Source organism: Lampetra planeri, chromosome 13 (genome assembly GCF_965212315.1).
Source record: "Lampetra planeri chromosome 13, kcLamPlan1.2.h2, whole genome shotgun sequence".
Taxonomy (NCBI): Eukaryota; Metazoa; Chordata; class Hyperoartia; order Petromyzontiformes; family Petromyzontidae; genus Lampetra; species Lampetra planeri.
In genome coordinates, this window is record NC_136119.1 from 5,745,316 (window position 1) to 5,759,387 (window position 14,072).

Below are 14,072 nucleotides of genomic sequence, written 5' to 3' on the forward strand. Positions count from 1 at the left end.
TTAAGGAATGGCACATTTTCAAAACAAAGAAATAATGGTAAGCTTTTACATGTCCATTTATGTTGACGCATAGATTCGAGCGACGTTTTATTGAGTGCCCACTAATGTGGGCAAGCAATCTCAAGCTTTTCACCACAACAGCAGCTTTGATGAAGCAGCTGCAAACCCGGGCGATGCGGTTCAAACATGGTCTTGTGTTTTTATGATATCTTCCAGCGATCACATTTGCGTGCAACACTGTTCCTTCCCGCAGGAAGGTTTAAAGATCGTGCACCATGCTGACAAGACTCTGGCCAGCTTCTGTAAGTGGCAGAAGAGCCTCAACTCCAGGGAGGAAGAGTCCAACGCAACTCGGCACGACATCGCAGTGCTTGTGACTCGGTATTCAACACGCATGCTCCGCATAACCTCTCGGCGCTTGACATTGGCCAAAAAAGAAAACCCCCAATGGGATTAAACTCTTTACTTAGTTTTACTTTTTATCTCTGGGAACTTTTGGTAATAGTACATTTCAGCATGTATTCTTTAGGATAATGTTCTTTTTGCACATAATCTAAGACAAATTACATGACTACATTGATTTGCTACAGCACAATTGGTGCACAGCTTGATGAAGTGGAAGACAAAAGTTTTTACCCTTTTGTGTCAAAAATCATACCGGCCACATGCCTGGTATATTATGTTTTTTTTTGTTTAAGCAACGGTCCCAATTATATCGATTTAACCTGCAGACGCATTTGTAGAGCATAGTTGAGATGACAATAATATATTTTTACATCTTTGACTCTCACAAGAAATGGGTGTTGTTCCATGTGGTTTTGCACTGTGAGGTGGGAAACTAATGAACAACTAATGATGCACGAATGAACGCTGCTGCTGCTGCTGCTGTAGAAAGGACCTGTGCGTTGGGATGAATCGGCCGTGCGAGACCCTGGGACTGTCCCACGTGTCGGGCATGTGCCAGCCGCACCGCAGCTGCAACATCAACGAGGACACAGGTCTCCCTCTGGCCTTCACCGTGGCTCATGAGATGGGGCACAGGTAACCAAGCGTACCTTATTTCAACATCATCAGTATCATGAGCTGGTGGATGAAGGTCCTCTGCGTGACACTGCCATCTCTCGCGATCCTCTGCTATAATCAGTGGCTGGAGCGAGGCATAGGCGAAATCTTAGGGCCCCAGTAAGCTCAATGGGCTCCATATGCATTAAAACAGATATGGATGTGGAAAATACTATATTAGCTTCAATACAGATCCTAATTACTATAAAATGCTCATAATACTAATAACACTACAAAAAAAACTTTAATTGTATATAGTTTATTACAGGGGTCGGCAACCAAAATAACCTTTTTTTTTTATTCCGTAAAACACTCAATATTTCAAGAGCCGCGATGCACGTGCATACAAGACGGTCCTTAATAAATAATACCACTAAGCGGTCCTGAAAAGAAACACATGCTGCTCCGGAGCCGCATTTGCCAACCCCTGGTCTATTAGCTTAATGATTTCACAAAAACTCTGATATTAATTCGTGTAGCGTGTCCATTTACAATGTTTGTTGTCATGTGACACGCTCAAAAATAATGTCTGCTTCGGTGCCTGCAATAGGTTTGCAGCACGAGTGGATGTGACAATCCACCCAGCACCTGCACACGAGCTGATTTCATCGCTCTCTCTCCCCCTGATGTACGTCCTCCCGGACATGTTCCATTTCTTGGCTGTCACTCCACGATTATTCTTGAACCATTGTCCTTCATCTGTGGTCGCGATGTGTCTTGCCGAATCCCGCTTTCTTTTCTTAACAGTTTGTACGATGTCATCAATTGGAGAACATTCTCTAATCACTAGCCTTTTGCCCGTCCAAGGACGGGTGTATTGCAGTAAATCTGAAATTTGCAAGCGAAAAGCAGACCGCGATGTGATATTCATTGCATCAATGCATGTGCAATTTGTAAGGCCGTGGTGACACAGACCTATTTCATTTAAAGGTTATAATCCCTTGTTCATCATGACGTCCTTTTTACTTCTATGTCTCAATAGCGTTACAGAGATCGCGTGACGTGAGGGTTCTGCCTTTGTAGTGAGGGTTGTAAGTTGACGCTGTAGGCGCAGCTTTCTTGTTCCAAAAAAATAAGCTACGCCTTAACCTGTGGGAGCAATAAGTCTGACGTGTGTTTCACGTGAGGAGGCGCCTCGCCCCCCCATGTGGAGTGACGTCACCTGCAAATTATTATTAATGAGGGGGGGGTGCTACATGCGGAGTGACATCACCTGCTCATGATTATTAATGAGGGGGGCTGACCGACGTGGAGTGACATCACTCTAGGGACACACTGACATTCTTGGCTCATTATGGTAGCGAATGATGTTCCTGTCTCAAGTTGTAATTCCATGCACGCATCCCGCCATGCAAATCTATTCATACCCTGTTTACTAAACTTAACAAATTTAAACCCGTTGAACATATGGCATGCCTCTAATTTCTCCTGTTAATTTGCTGAAATTAAGACAGAATATGCGTGTTTTTATTTGTTTTATAATGGTTCCCACATTTAGAACAAATATTGAATCGGCCTTTCATTCAATAACTAGTCCTTTAAAAGGCCGCTGAATTCCCTACTTAGACAATACAATACGTTTCTAATATTCCTTCATTTAATCATTATAAAAGCACATTTTTATTTCTACCTTATAAATATTGTTTTAGGATTTTATATCGCCGTGATTTACATTGTCATTACTAATTACCTTAAATTTATATAATTTGTTTACATGTAAAATATATAATCGTCAACATTTTATTATTTCATTATTTGCTTAATTCATTAATATTTCATGGACGCTGAATTGTTTTGTTTACACTTCTTTGCATTTTGTTTCACGTTACATTTGATCTTGTTTTTATTCTAAAATGCATTAATTTAATTCTAAGCATTCCTTAACAATTCTTCTTCTATTATCAATGGCTTCGTAATAATTTTCAGCTGTGTCAATCCATTGCTGAATGTCGGCCTCCCTGTGCTGTGACAGTCATGGGGGGGGGGGGGGTTGTTTAACCTACTTCACCATGTCGTTCAGTATGGATTGGTGAAGGAAGAGGGGGGACAGGACCGGTTTACCTTCCATTAAATTATTTCAATGGGCTCTAACCTAGTTTTAAATAAAGGATATTTATCTATGTAACCATGGATGCCACAAATATAGAGGACTGATGAGCAGTGTTAGTTCATGTGCTGTCAATGAGCCATCTCCTCAAGAAATAAATGCAATTATTTTATCATCTTATATGACGTGACATTTCATTCAACAAGATGCCATTATCACTCCGGTGCCTTTAACCCACTTTTCCAGATTAGAAAATGACCCATAATTACGCCATTCTGTAATTATTAACGCATCCTTCCCTGCCTTTCTGACTACAATAAAAACATATCTGTGTTTGCGAGTGGTGGCAGTGGCCTGTGCACCCCTGTTACCCAGCACCAGGGAGGCAATGGTTGGTGGATCACACACATTTCATGAAACTCCCTTCCCGTAGGTTTTGAGATCACCATATCCTGGCTTGCCAGGAGATGGCAGTATGGCAAGTTGACTAATATCCATCTAGTTGCATCTGTATGGGGACAGAGTGTTGCCCCCCCCCCTCACATGTGTGGGGTTTTCTCCAGGTGCGGCTGTTTTCCTCCCACGTGTATAATGACTCATTGACGGAGTTGGCAAAACGTCACAATTCAGGTCCACAAGGATTATAATTTCTCTTCTTGGTTCTTTCGGTAAAGTCACGTAGAAGGGAAATAATAAAATAATAAACATTTAACATAATAACATAATTCTCACGACGTTTCGGCCACAACGCAAGCAGCCGTCCTCAGGTGAAGACCAGGTCTGTCGGGGAGACAGACTTCAGACGCTGTCTCCCCGACAGACCTGGTCTTCACCTGAGGACGGCTGCTTGCGTTGTGGCCGAAACGTCGTGAGAATTATTTTATTGTTTTATTTTTATTATTTTATTACTTCCCTTCTACGTGACTTTACCGAAAGAACCAAGAAGATGAATCTCTGCAGTCACGAAAGCTTTAAATCGAGGCTTATAATTTGTTATAATTTGTTGTTCACCGGTTCTGGCTGCCTTCCCACGTGTGCGTGGTTTCCCACATCTGTGAATCTACAGACACAATACCGCTACAAGAAAGAGCTTGACCTCAACAACGTCCCTTACTGCCAACTCAGGTCCCGAGTCGGTGGTAAGGAACGTTGTTCTGGGATCGTGCTGTCACCATCCCGGAATCTCATCCAGATCTGTTAGAAGGCTAGTGAACAGATTGGAACAACGTGGACATCCAGAATGAACACCTAGTTTGGAACCCAATCATCGTACCTCCTGGCTTTGACATTTCTCGAAGACACTGGTGTGACCATGAACGACATCAAAATATCAACAGGCCACTGCACACATCTCCTTCACACAGTCGTGTGTCTGGCCATGCAACCTCAACTATGGACTGTACAATAAACCACTGTAGTCTGCGCTCCTTGAATAGCAAAGAGGAATAGCAAAAGTACACGAACTCTCTCCTGAAGCCCTCTCATGGCCAGCAGATCTCATCATTGGAATTTAGCTCCTGAATATATTGCGATACTCAAGAATAGGATGTAATTGTGACTCAAGCCAAATTGGACAATAGTAGAACATGGTCGGCAAAAATTAAAGCTCTTGTGCATGAGATTATATCAAGGTTGAAGAATGACCACAAGAAAAACATCGGCAGCCTGTGCTTAAATATAATTAATGCATCAATATTTCACAACAACGAATTCCCTTGTCTTCATCATCGGGGTCAAAGATAGAAATGGATTTTTATTTTCAATGACCACTCTCTGTTGGACCATTTCTCCTTATTTAATGAGAATTATTTTAACAAAGGTCCATTATGTGGGTCACAAATATACGTAGCGGTTAAAACCAATTCAGGAACCTTGAATACATCATGACATCGTCAGTGAGCAGTGCTTTGCCTACAGAATTACCTTGGGATTATTACAGAATATAATTTGTTTAAATTACTCACGGGAGATAAATAATAAAAGATCAAAACAGCTAATTAGACAAGGGAATAGAGTTCAGTGTCCAAACATTGCTTGGGGCAAGGTTAGGATGAGGTATTGCGACCAGGAGGGTGACTGTACCTCTTGTTGAATTTTATTTCAACCGAGTACCCCCTTGCCTGACCCAACATGGTTCTGAGAAATACATGTATGAATAATGAACGTGAAAATTTTTACCAAATGTCCATTTTGTGAGGTATCTTAACTGGCTGACAACTGCAAGCAAATGCAAAAACATTTATTCGTGCTCGCTGGTTATTTTTGAAAACCACATTGTTTACGATCAATGAGTTTAGAAATGTATTTTTTTTTATTGTTCTAGGTTACCATATGTTTTTTTTATGTTATCATAGTTACTTTATTCTGTCAGAATCATACATGATTATTCACCAATGACTCTCATGTATGATTTAATTTCATACATATTCTTGGTTCTTTCGGTAAAGTCACGTAGATAGAAAACAAAAAATCTAAATTAAAAGCAAAAAAGCCACGACGTTTCGATCGCAAAACAAGCGGTCTTCTTCAGATGGAAAGAAAAGAGGGCAAACCTCAGATGTAGCTGCTTATACGGGCTCCAGAGGGAGTGGGCGGGGAAAAAGGGCTGCGCGAGAGACAGGGGGAGAGAGAGGGGGTGGGGCACATATAGGGGGGAGGGGCGAAGAGATAGAGGTAGAGACGGGAGGAGGTAGGGATTGCACCTCGTTATACCCATCAGACAATGGGGGGGGGGGGGGGAGGAATGGTGATACACCTGCTGCGAAAGGGACAGGGGGAGAGAGAGGGGGTGGGGCAGAGATAGGGTGGAGGGGTAGAGATGGGAGAGGGGGCATTTAGACAGGGGGAGAGAGATGGGGTGGGGTAGAGATAGGAGGAGGGAGGGATTGCACCTTCGTACACCCATCAGACAATGGGGGGGAGGAATGGTGATACACCTGCTGCAAGAGGGACTGCTGATGGTAGAGGTTGACAAGGAAACACAAATTCAAATCATGACCCAAAGTGGTTGATGACATCTTTCCAATGATTGCTGAGTTTAAAACCGTCGTCTCGGTTGAAATTGTGTCCGCATATATGGATGGCTTCGTGATCGAATCTTTGTTGATAGCCAGTCGGCTTGAAAAGTACCATCGTCTTAGAGAAATCAATTTCATGTGAGCCAGCCACATTCAAGTAATGATCAGCTACGGCAGAAGTATTGGTCCTGCCGTGTTTCAGATCTGCCTTTTGTTCATGAACACGGTCCGAGACGTCGTTTGGTTGCCCCAATGTAACTACTGCCGCAGGTACAGCTTAGCTTGTAGACGCCGGGATATTGCATGTCAGGAATCTTGTCCTTCACAGATGGGATCAGGTCACGAATTTTGTGCACTGTGTTAAATCGGACCTGGATATTGTGTTTGTTAAATATTTTGGAAATCTTTTTGTTATCCCTGCTATGTAAGGTAAGGTGACAGTTTTGATTGGATCTTCAGATGATTCCTTCCTCACGTTTGGGTTGATGGCTTTGCAGATTGTGTAGTCAGAGTATCCATTCACTTTGAGAGCCCGGTGTACATGTTTGAGTTCACTGGTCAGGTGTTCATGGTCGGAGAAACATTGAGCTCTATGGTGTAGCGTTTTGATGAGGGAATTCTTCTGGGATGGATGGTGGTGGGAATCAGGTTTTAGGTAGGCGTCAGTATGGGTTACTTTCCTGTAGACAGAGTGGCTCATTGAGCCATCTGGTCTCCTTTTGATTAAGACATCCAAATAGGGTAGCATGCCATCCTTTTCTGATTGCTGGGTGAATGGAATTGATGTGGTTGAGAAATTGTTTCAGAGCCGGTCGGCCATGTGGCCAGATGACAAATGTGTAATGCGAGCAAGGATTGAGGGGGGGCGGAGTCTGGGTCACGTGGGGAGTGGGTGGAGTTAGGGTCACGTGGGAGAGAGGATTTAGGGGGAGAACCGGAAGGGGAAAAGGTAGTTGAGACAGAGTGAAACAGGAGGAGGCCACGCTGGGCAGGACGGAGAGAGTGGCGCGGTCGCCACGCGGTGGAAGACGTCGACACCGTCAGCCATCGGTGTCAGACGCAGAGAACTAGCGGCTGTGGGAGGCTAGCTGTGTACGGGGCAGCAGTGAAGCTAGAGAGCGGAGCAGCGGTGTGGCTGCAAGGTGGAGCAGCAGGGAGACTGCCTAACGGAGCAGCAGGGAGACTGCATATCGGAGCAGCCGAGTGGCTGTGGAGAGATCGTCGGGAGGGACGTGGGCCTGAGCGATGACGCCGTGGTAACGAGATTCTACGAACCCAATAAAGGACAATGGAGATCGACATCTGAGAGAGAGTCCTTTATTACATTGGTGTCAGAAGTGAAACGGCATGTCAAAACAGCTCAGGAGGAAGACCTTCCCTGCACCATCTTCTGCAGCATCTTCTAACGACGACCTCCCTCCAGCGGTGGCGCTACCGACGATGGAGGAGGAAAGCGGCGCGGGGACGAGCGGGGGTCCGGGCGTGCAGGACGTGGCCGCCTCGGTGGGCCCATTCGCGCGACTGGACGTTGAGGACGGATGGCGACAGGTGGCGGCGCAACTGCAGGCGCTGAAGACGGTGTTGGCGCAGTTGTGTGACCTTGTGACGCCAGCGACGACTTCGGGGAGGCCCGGCGGGGAACAACGGGCCGGGGCCTTGCCGTCGCCATCAACCCTCTCGACCACGCGGCACGAAGACGCCATCTTGGGCGTGGCCGAGGAGGAACGGCGGGAAGCCGCCATCTTGCGCCCTCCGCCGCGGGAAGCCGCCATCTTGCACACGTTGCGGAGTGATGCCATCTTGTCGCTGCCGCGTGAGTCACCATCGGCGGAGGACGGCGGAGCAAGAACCCGCAGCCGTCATTTAACAACGGTCAAAGAATTCTTCATCGGCGGCGATTGGAGCGCATTCGCCTGCCGTTTTCAAGCGGCCGTACGCTCCGCCAAATGGACGGACGCGGAGGCCCTGAAAGTCTTACCAACACTTCTCGACGACGAGTCCGTCCGGTTCTTCCGCTCCATCAAGGCCGACAAGAAGAAGACGCTGCAGGGTGTCTTCGAGGAAATGGCGGGTGCGTACGAGCCTCCGGACGATGCCCATCGTAGATTTGTTCAGCGCCAACGGGCGCCTGATGAATCGCCGGTGGCTTTCAGAGGTGCAGTTCTGGAACTGGCGATGGCAGCATACCCCGAGACGGAGCCGGATTTGTTGGAGCCCCTTGTGTTGGGCAAGATGCTGGAATTGTCTAGAGACCTGGGGATCCCCATGCCGGTGTGCAGCCATGATAAATTGACGTCCCGTGCTGCGGCTAAGTGTTTGGACGCTCAATTTAATCTCCGACGCTGGAAGCAGGTGTCAGCTTGGATGGGGGGCCCCATCGTTGAAGGCGGTGCTACGGGGTGGGATCCTAAGAAGGCGGTCTACGTTCCTGATGACAAGGGTCCGCAGGAGTTGACGGCCGCCTCCGCCCAGTGGCCTGCTCGGGGGGGAACGGGGCCGAGGTCCGGCCTGCTGGCGCGGGAGCGTCGGGACAGAGGGGGTGCCGCGCGCCGGAACGACGTGGAGTGTTTCCGCTGCGGCCGTAAGGGCCACTTCGCCAGGGACTGTTGGGCTCGCATCCCGGGGCCGCCCCAGCAGGAGGCCTCGACCACGGACGTCGCGCGAAAAGACCAGCCAGGACAGGCAAGTCAGTGCGCATCAGACACCCGGCAAGGCCTGTCACCTCATGCATCACCATCGCCGCGCGGTCCGTGTGTCGTTAACAACGATGTGCCTCCGATTGACCCATGTCGCTCGCTGACGCAATGGCGCCGATTGGCACGGAGGGTAGTTGCGGCCACTACGGGGTCGTCCACGGTACCGGGTTCTATTCAGGGGGTCGAGGTGCGTATTTTGGTGGACTCCGGTGCGTCCGTGACCATTATATCGGATGTCATTTTCCATCTTTTGGGCATTCCGCCAGGGAGAGTGCGAGCGGTTTATGATTCATGCATAGCGGCGAACGGGGGAAGTATGGGCATTGTGGGCCAGGTGGACGCCAACATATCGATTGGGGGGGTGTCGGCTTCAGGGACCGTTTTGATCTCTAGGTCCCTCACGGTACCCTGTTTGTTGGGGACTGATTTCCTGGCGAAAGTGCCCATTCAAATAAGGGTTGATCAAAATTGCATTCTATTACCAGGGGGGCATCAAATTTCGTTCCTACCGTTGCCATGGGGCCGGCCTGCCCCTGTTTGCCAGGTGCAGGCGCTGTCCGAAGTATCTGTTGACATTCCACATGGTTCGCAGATGCTTATCCCGTTGAGATATCGGAAGCCAGTACCTGGCGTTGAGGGAGCGGCGGGGGTTCTGTTATCGCCGTCCACGGCTATAACGGGCGGCTCGGTGCTGGTTGGGGCACAAACGATTGTCCGGCCGGGCCAGCCCCCGTTCTTACAGGTGCTAAATGGGAGTGCGGAGAATGTCAGTGTCCTGGCTGGAACGGTTTTGACTCACGCCACGACCGCGTTCACGGCCCATGACAACCGGGCCCGCCGGGACAAGGTAGGGGGGGTTTCGGGGCCTACGGGGCAGGATGACCGTTGGGTTGCCGAGTTATGCGGGGAGAATTCATCCCTGACCAGAGAACAACGGTCCGCGCTTCGCGCGCTGTTGCTAAGTTATTCCGACGTGTTCAGCTCGGATGATTTTGACTTGGGACACACCTCCCTGCTTTCCCACCACATTGATACGGGGGATGCCGCTCCGATTCGGTTGAACTCTCATCGGTTGAGTCCGACGGAGCGGGATCAGGTTTGCGGTGCAGTGGAGGACATGCTGGCCGCTGATATAATATCCCCGTCTAACAGTCCATGGGGCGCGCCGGTAGTCCTTGTGAAGAAGAAGGATGGGAAACTGCGATTTTGCGTCGATTTTCGAAAATTGAACAAGGTGTCCGTCGCAGACGCGTACCCCCTGCCGCGTATGGATGATTCCCTCGATGCCTTGTCTGGAGCGAAGTTTTTTTCAACGCTGGATCTCTCTTCGGGATTCTGGCAGCTTCCCCTCGACGAGTCCTCGAGGGAAAAGACGGCTTTCCGTACGCCGCAGGGACTGTTTCAGTGTAATTGCCTTCCGATGGGCTTGAATGCGGCCCCCGCCACTTTTCAGCGCCGCCGGTGCAGTCTATACAGGTGTCTAGAATTAACGAGTTGGTGGCGCTGGATATTTTTGGACCCTTCCCACCATCCGCTAGGGGTAATAAATATTTGCTGGTCGGGGTGGAATATCTTTCCCGTTGGCCGATGGCTTGGCCCTTACCCGACCAGTCGGCGGCGTCTATCACGGACGCCTTCCTATTTGGATATGTGCTGGACAAAGGGGCGCCGGAGAGGCTACTCACGGATCAGGGGCGAAATTTTTCTTCCAAATTGTTGGCGGAAGTGTGCGCTGCTCTGGGAACCAAGAAGGTTCGTACGTCTCCTTACCACCCGCAGACGGATGGCATGGTGGAACGGCTTTATCGGACGCTGTCGGCCATGCTATGTCACATGGTTGACGAGAAACAAGCTGATTGGGACTTGCATATACCTGGGGTATTCTCCACGTATCGGATGACGCCTCATGCGTCCACAGGGTATTCTCCATTTTTTCTAATGTACGGCCGCGAGAATGTGCCGCCGGTGGAAGTACAGCTGGGTACGGGGACGAAGGGTCCTGTTAAACCTCTCCCCGAATACATTCAGGACACTTCGACGCGTCGCCGAGGCACAGGAAAGGGCCCGATTGGCTACTGCCAAGACTCAGGCGCGAAACGAGCGTTGCGCCCGGCGCTCGACCGGTACATGCCCCTGGCGAGTGGGGGACATGGCATGGCTGCACTGCCCGCAGGTGCGGCCGGGGACCTCCCCTAAGCTTCACAAACCATGGCAGGGGCCGGTTAAGCTTATTGAAGTCCCTAACCCGCAATCCGCACGGGTTCGGTTCGGATCGCGGCACTGGTACGTTCATACGTCTAGGTTGAAGCCCTACGTGGCCCCGCGGACGGATGCGTCATCCCCTGATGTTGCCTTGCCGGTGTCTGTTGCACCCATCGCACCTCTGCCCTTGCCTGTTGACTCTGCCAGCGCGCCTGTCGTGCCTTCTACAGACGAACCAGCCGTGACGCAGGCGGATGTGGCGAATCCTGCTCTGGGTGGGCCTACCACGGCGACGGGGCCACTTGACCCCACTGCCCCTCCAACCCCACCACAGACACGGTTGCCAGAGACCCCGGACTTGGGTCTCTCTGGGGGACGGGACCTTGGCGTTGACGGGCCTCCAACAGCGGCGGGCGGTTCTACTCCCGTCGATCTTAAAACCCTGTCGCGTTCTCGGTCTGTGGGGAGACCGCCGCCCGTTCGTGACGGGCCGGCGACCCGCACGCGTTCCAAATCCCTTTCCTTTCGTTGATTGTTCTTGTTCTTGTTGTTCTTGTTATCGTTGTTATATTCTCCGTTGTCCAGTGATGCCAGATGGTTACAATGTTGCTCGCATTATTTTATTATATTTATTTCAGCCGGGGACGGCTGCGGTTTCATTAGGGGGGGGGTCGTGTAATGCGAGCAAGGATTGAGGGGGGGCGGAGTCTGGGTCACGTGGGGAGTGGGTGGAGTTAGAGTCACGTGGGAGAGAGGATTTAGGGGGAGAACCGGAAGGGGAAACGGGAGTTGAGACGGAGTGAAACAGGAGGAGGCCACGCTGGGCAGGACGGAAAGAGTGGCGCGGTCGCCACGCGGTGGAAGACGTCGACACCGTCAGCCATCGGTGTCAGACGCAGAGAGCTAGCGGCTGTGGGAGGCTAGCTGTGTACGGGGCAGCAGTGAAGCTAGAGAGCGGAGCAGCGGTGTGGCTGCAAGGTGGAGCAGCAGGGAGACTGCCTAACGGAGCAGCAGGGAGACTGCATATCGGAGCAGCCGAGTGGCTGTGGAGAGATCGTCGGGAGGGACGTGGGCCTGAGCGAGGACGTCGTGGTATCGAGATTCTACGAACCCAATAAAGGACAACGGAGATCGACATCTGAGAGAGAGTCCTTTATTACAAATGTGTCATCCACGTACCTCTTCCAGTGCGCACCGAGTGTTTTACCACACTACAGGTGTACCGAGGTGCAATCCCTCCCTCCTCCCATCTCTACCCCACCACCTCTCTCTTCCCCTGTCTCATCCCCCCTTCCCGTCTCTACCCCTCCCCCCTATCTTTGCTCCACCCCCTCTCTCTCCCCCTGTCTCTGCCCATTCCCCCCCCCCCCCCATTTTCTGCTGGGTGTGTAGTGTCTTGTAAAATCACTCACTCGGACACGTTGTTACAGGTCACCTGCTTACACTTTATTACTCTATTCTTGCACCAATTGTAGGCACTTCTGTTTCTATCTATACGGCCACTTTTGTTAACTAACTTCCCCTATCTACTTTACACCTCGCTAACCTGCCTGCGGCAGCTCTTCCTCTCAGCAGCTCCGCACTCACAGCTCCGCACACAGACAACAGCTCTCGCTCTCAGCAGCTCCGCACTCGAGGCTCCGCACAGGGCAGCTCCCGCTCTCGGTAGCTCCGCACTCAGCAGCACTCACACAGAGCTTGCACACAGCAGCGCTCACACAGAGGCTCGCCCACAGCAGCGCTCACACAGAGGCTTGTACACAGCAGCGCTCACACAGAGGCTTGCACTCAGCAGCGCTCATACAGAGGCTTGCACACAGCAGCGCTCACACAGGGCTTGCACACAGCAGCGCTCACCCAGAGGCTTGCACACAGCAGCGCTCACACAGAGCTCACACACAGCAGATCTCACACAGAGGCTTGCACACAGCAGCGCTCACACAGAGGCTTGCACTCAGCAGCGCTCATATAGAGGCTTGCACACAGCAGCGCTCACACAGGGCTTGCACACAGCAGCGCTCACCCAGAGGCTTGCACCCAGCAGCGCTCACACAGGGCTTGCACACAGCAGTGCTCACACAGAGGCTCGCACACAGCAGCACTCACACAGAGGCTTGCACACAGCAGCGCTCACACAGAGCTCACACACAGCAGCGCTCACACAGAGGCTTGCACCCAGCAGCGCTCACACAGGGCTTGCACACAGCAGCGCTCACACAGAGGCTCGCACACAGCAGCGCTCACACAGAGGCTTGCACACAGCAGCGCTCACACAGAGGCTTGCACACAGCTTCCCTCACTCTGCGCCACTGCCCTCGCCTACGTACCCTCAGACCCGCTCACTCGTCCGATCCAGGTGGGGGGATCAACCACCACCTGCCCGGCGACTCACGAGGGTTGAGGTCCGTCCCTGGCTTGAGCGGCAGCGGCGAGATGTCTTCACCTTGGTCCCAGCAACCCGAACTCCCACTCCGCTCTCACGCGCCTCCTTATATCCTCCTCCCAATTATCCAGCTCCTCCCTTGTATCTCTTTAGGGCCAGACAGGCTGGCGCCTGTCAGGCCATCAATCACCCCTTATCGCACGTCTCCCTGGCAACACCTCCGGTGTCAGCGTGCAACCCGGGCCGACCCCTTCTGCACCCGATTCTCCCCTTAATGAGGTGGTTTGCTCGTGCAACCTCACGTTGCACACGCGCACCTGCCTGCCCTCGGTTGCCCTCGGCCAACAGTGCGCACCGCGTGTTTTACCACACTATAGGTGTAACGAGGTGCAATCCCTCCCTCCTCCCATCTCTATCCCTCTCTCCTCCCCCCCTATCTCTGCCCCACCCCCTCTCTCTCCCCCTGTCCCTCTCGCAGCCATTTCCCCCGCCCACTCACTCTGGAGCCCTTATAAGCAGCTACATCTGGAGGTTGGCCCTCTTTTCTTTCCAACTGAAGAAGACCGCTTGTGTTGCGATCGAAACGTCGTGGGTTTTTTGCTTTTAATGTAGATTTTTTGTTTTCTATCTACGTGACTTTACCGAAAGAACCAAGAATATGAATT

General features: G+C 51.1%; 1 protein-coding gene across 1 annotated transcript in view; it reads left to right on the forward strand.

Annotated features, from left to right (window-relative positions):
* LOC144721967 (A disintegrin and metalloproteinase with thrombospondin motifs 7-like) overlaps positions 1-14,072 on the forward strand; it is a 92,099-nt gene that overhangs the window by 3,508 nt on the left and 74,519 nt on the right. The window contains exons 6-7 of the mRNA XM_078599972.1: positions 254-381; positions 892-1,041. Of these exons, the coding sequence (XP_078456098.1) occupies positions 254-381; positions 892-1,041 (278 nt within the window). The remainder of the gene's footprint in view (positions 1-253; positions 382-891; positions 1,042-14,072) is intronic.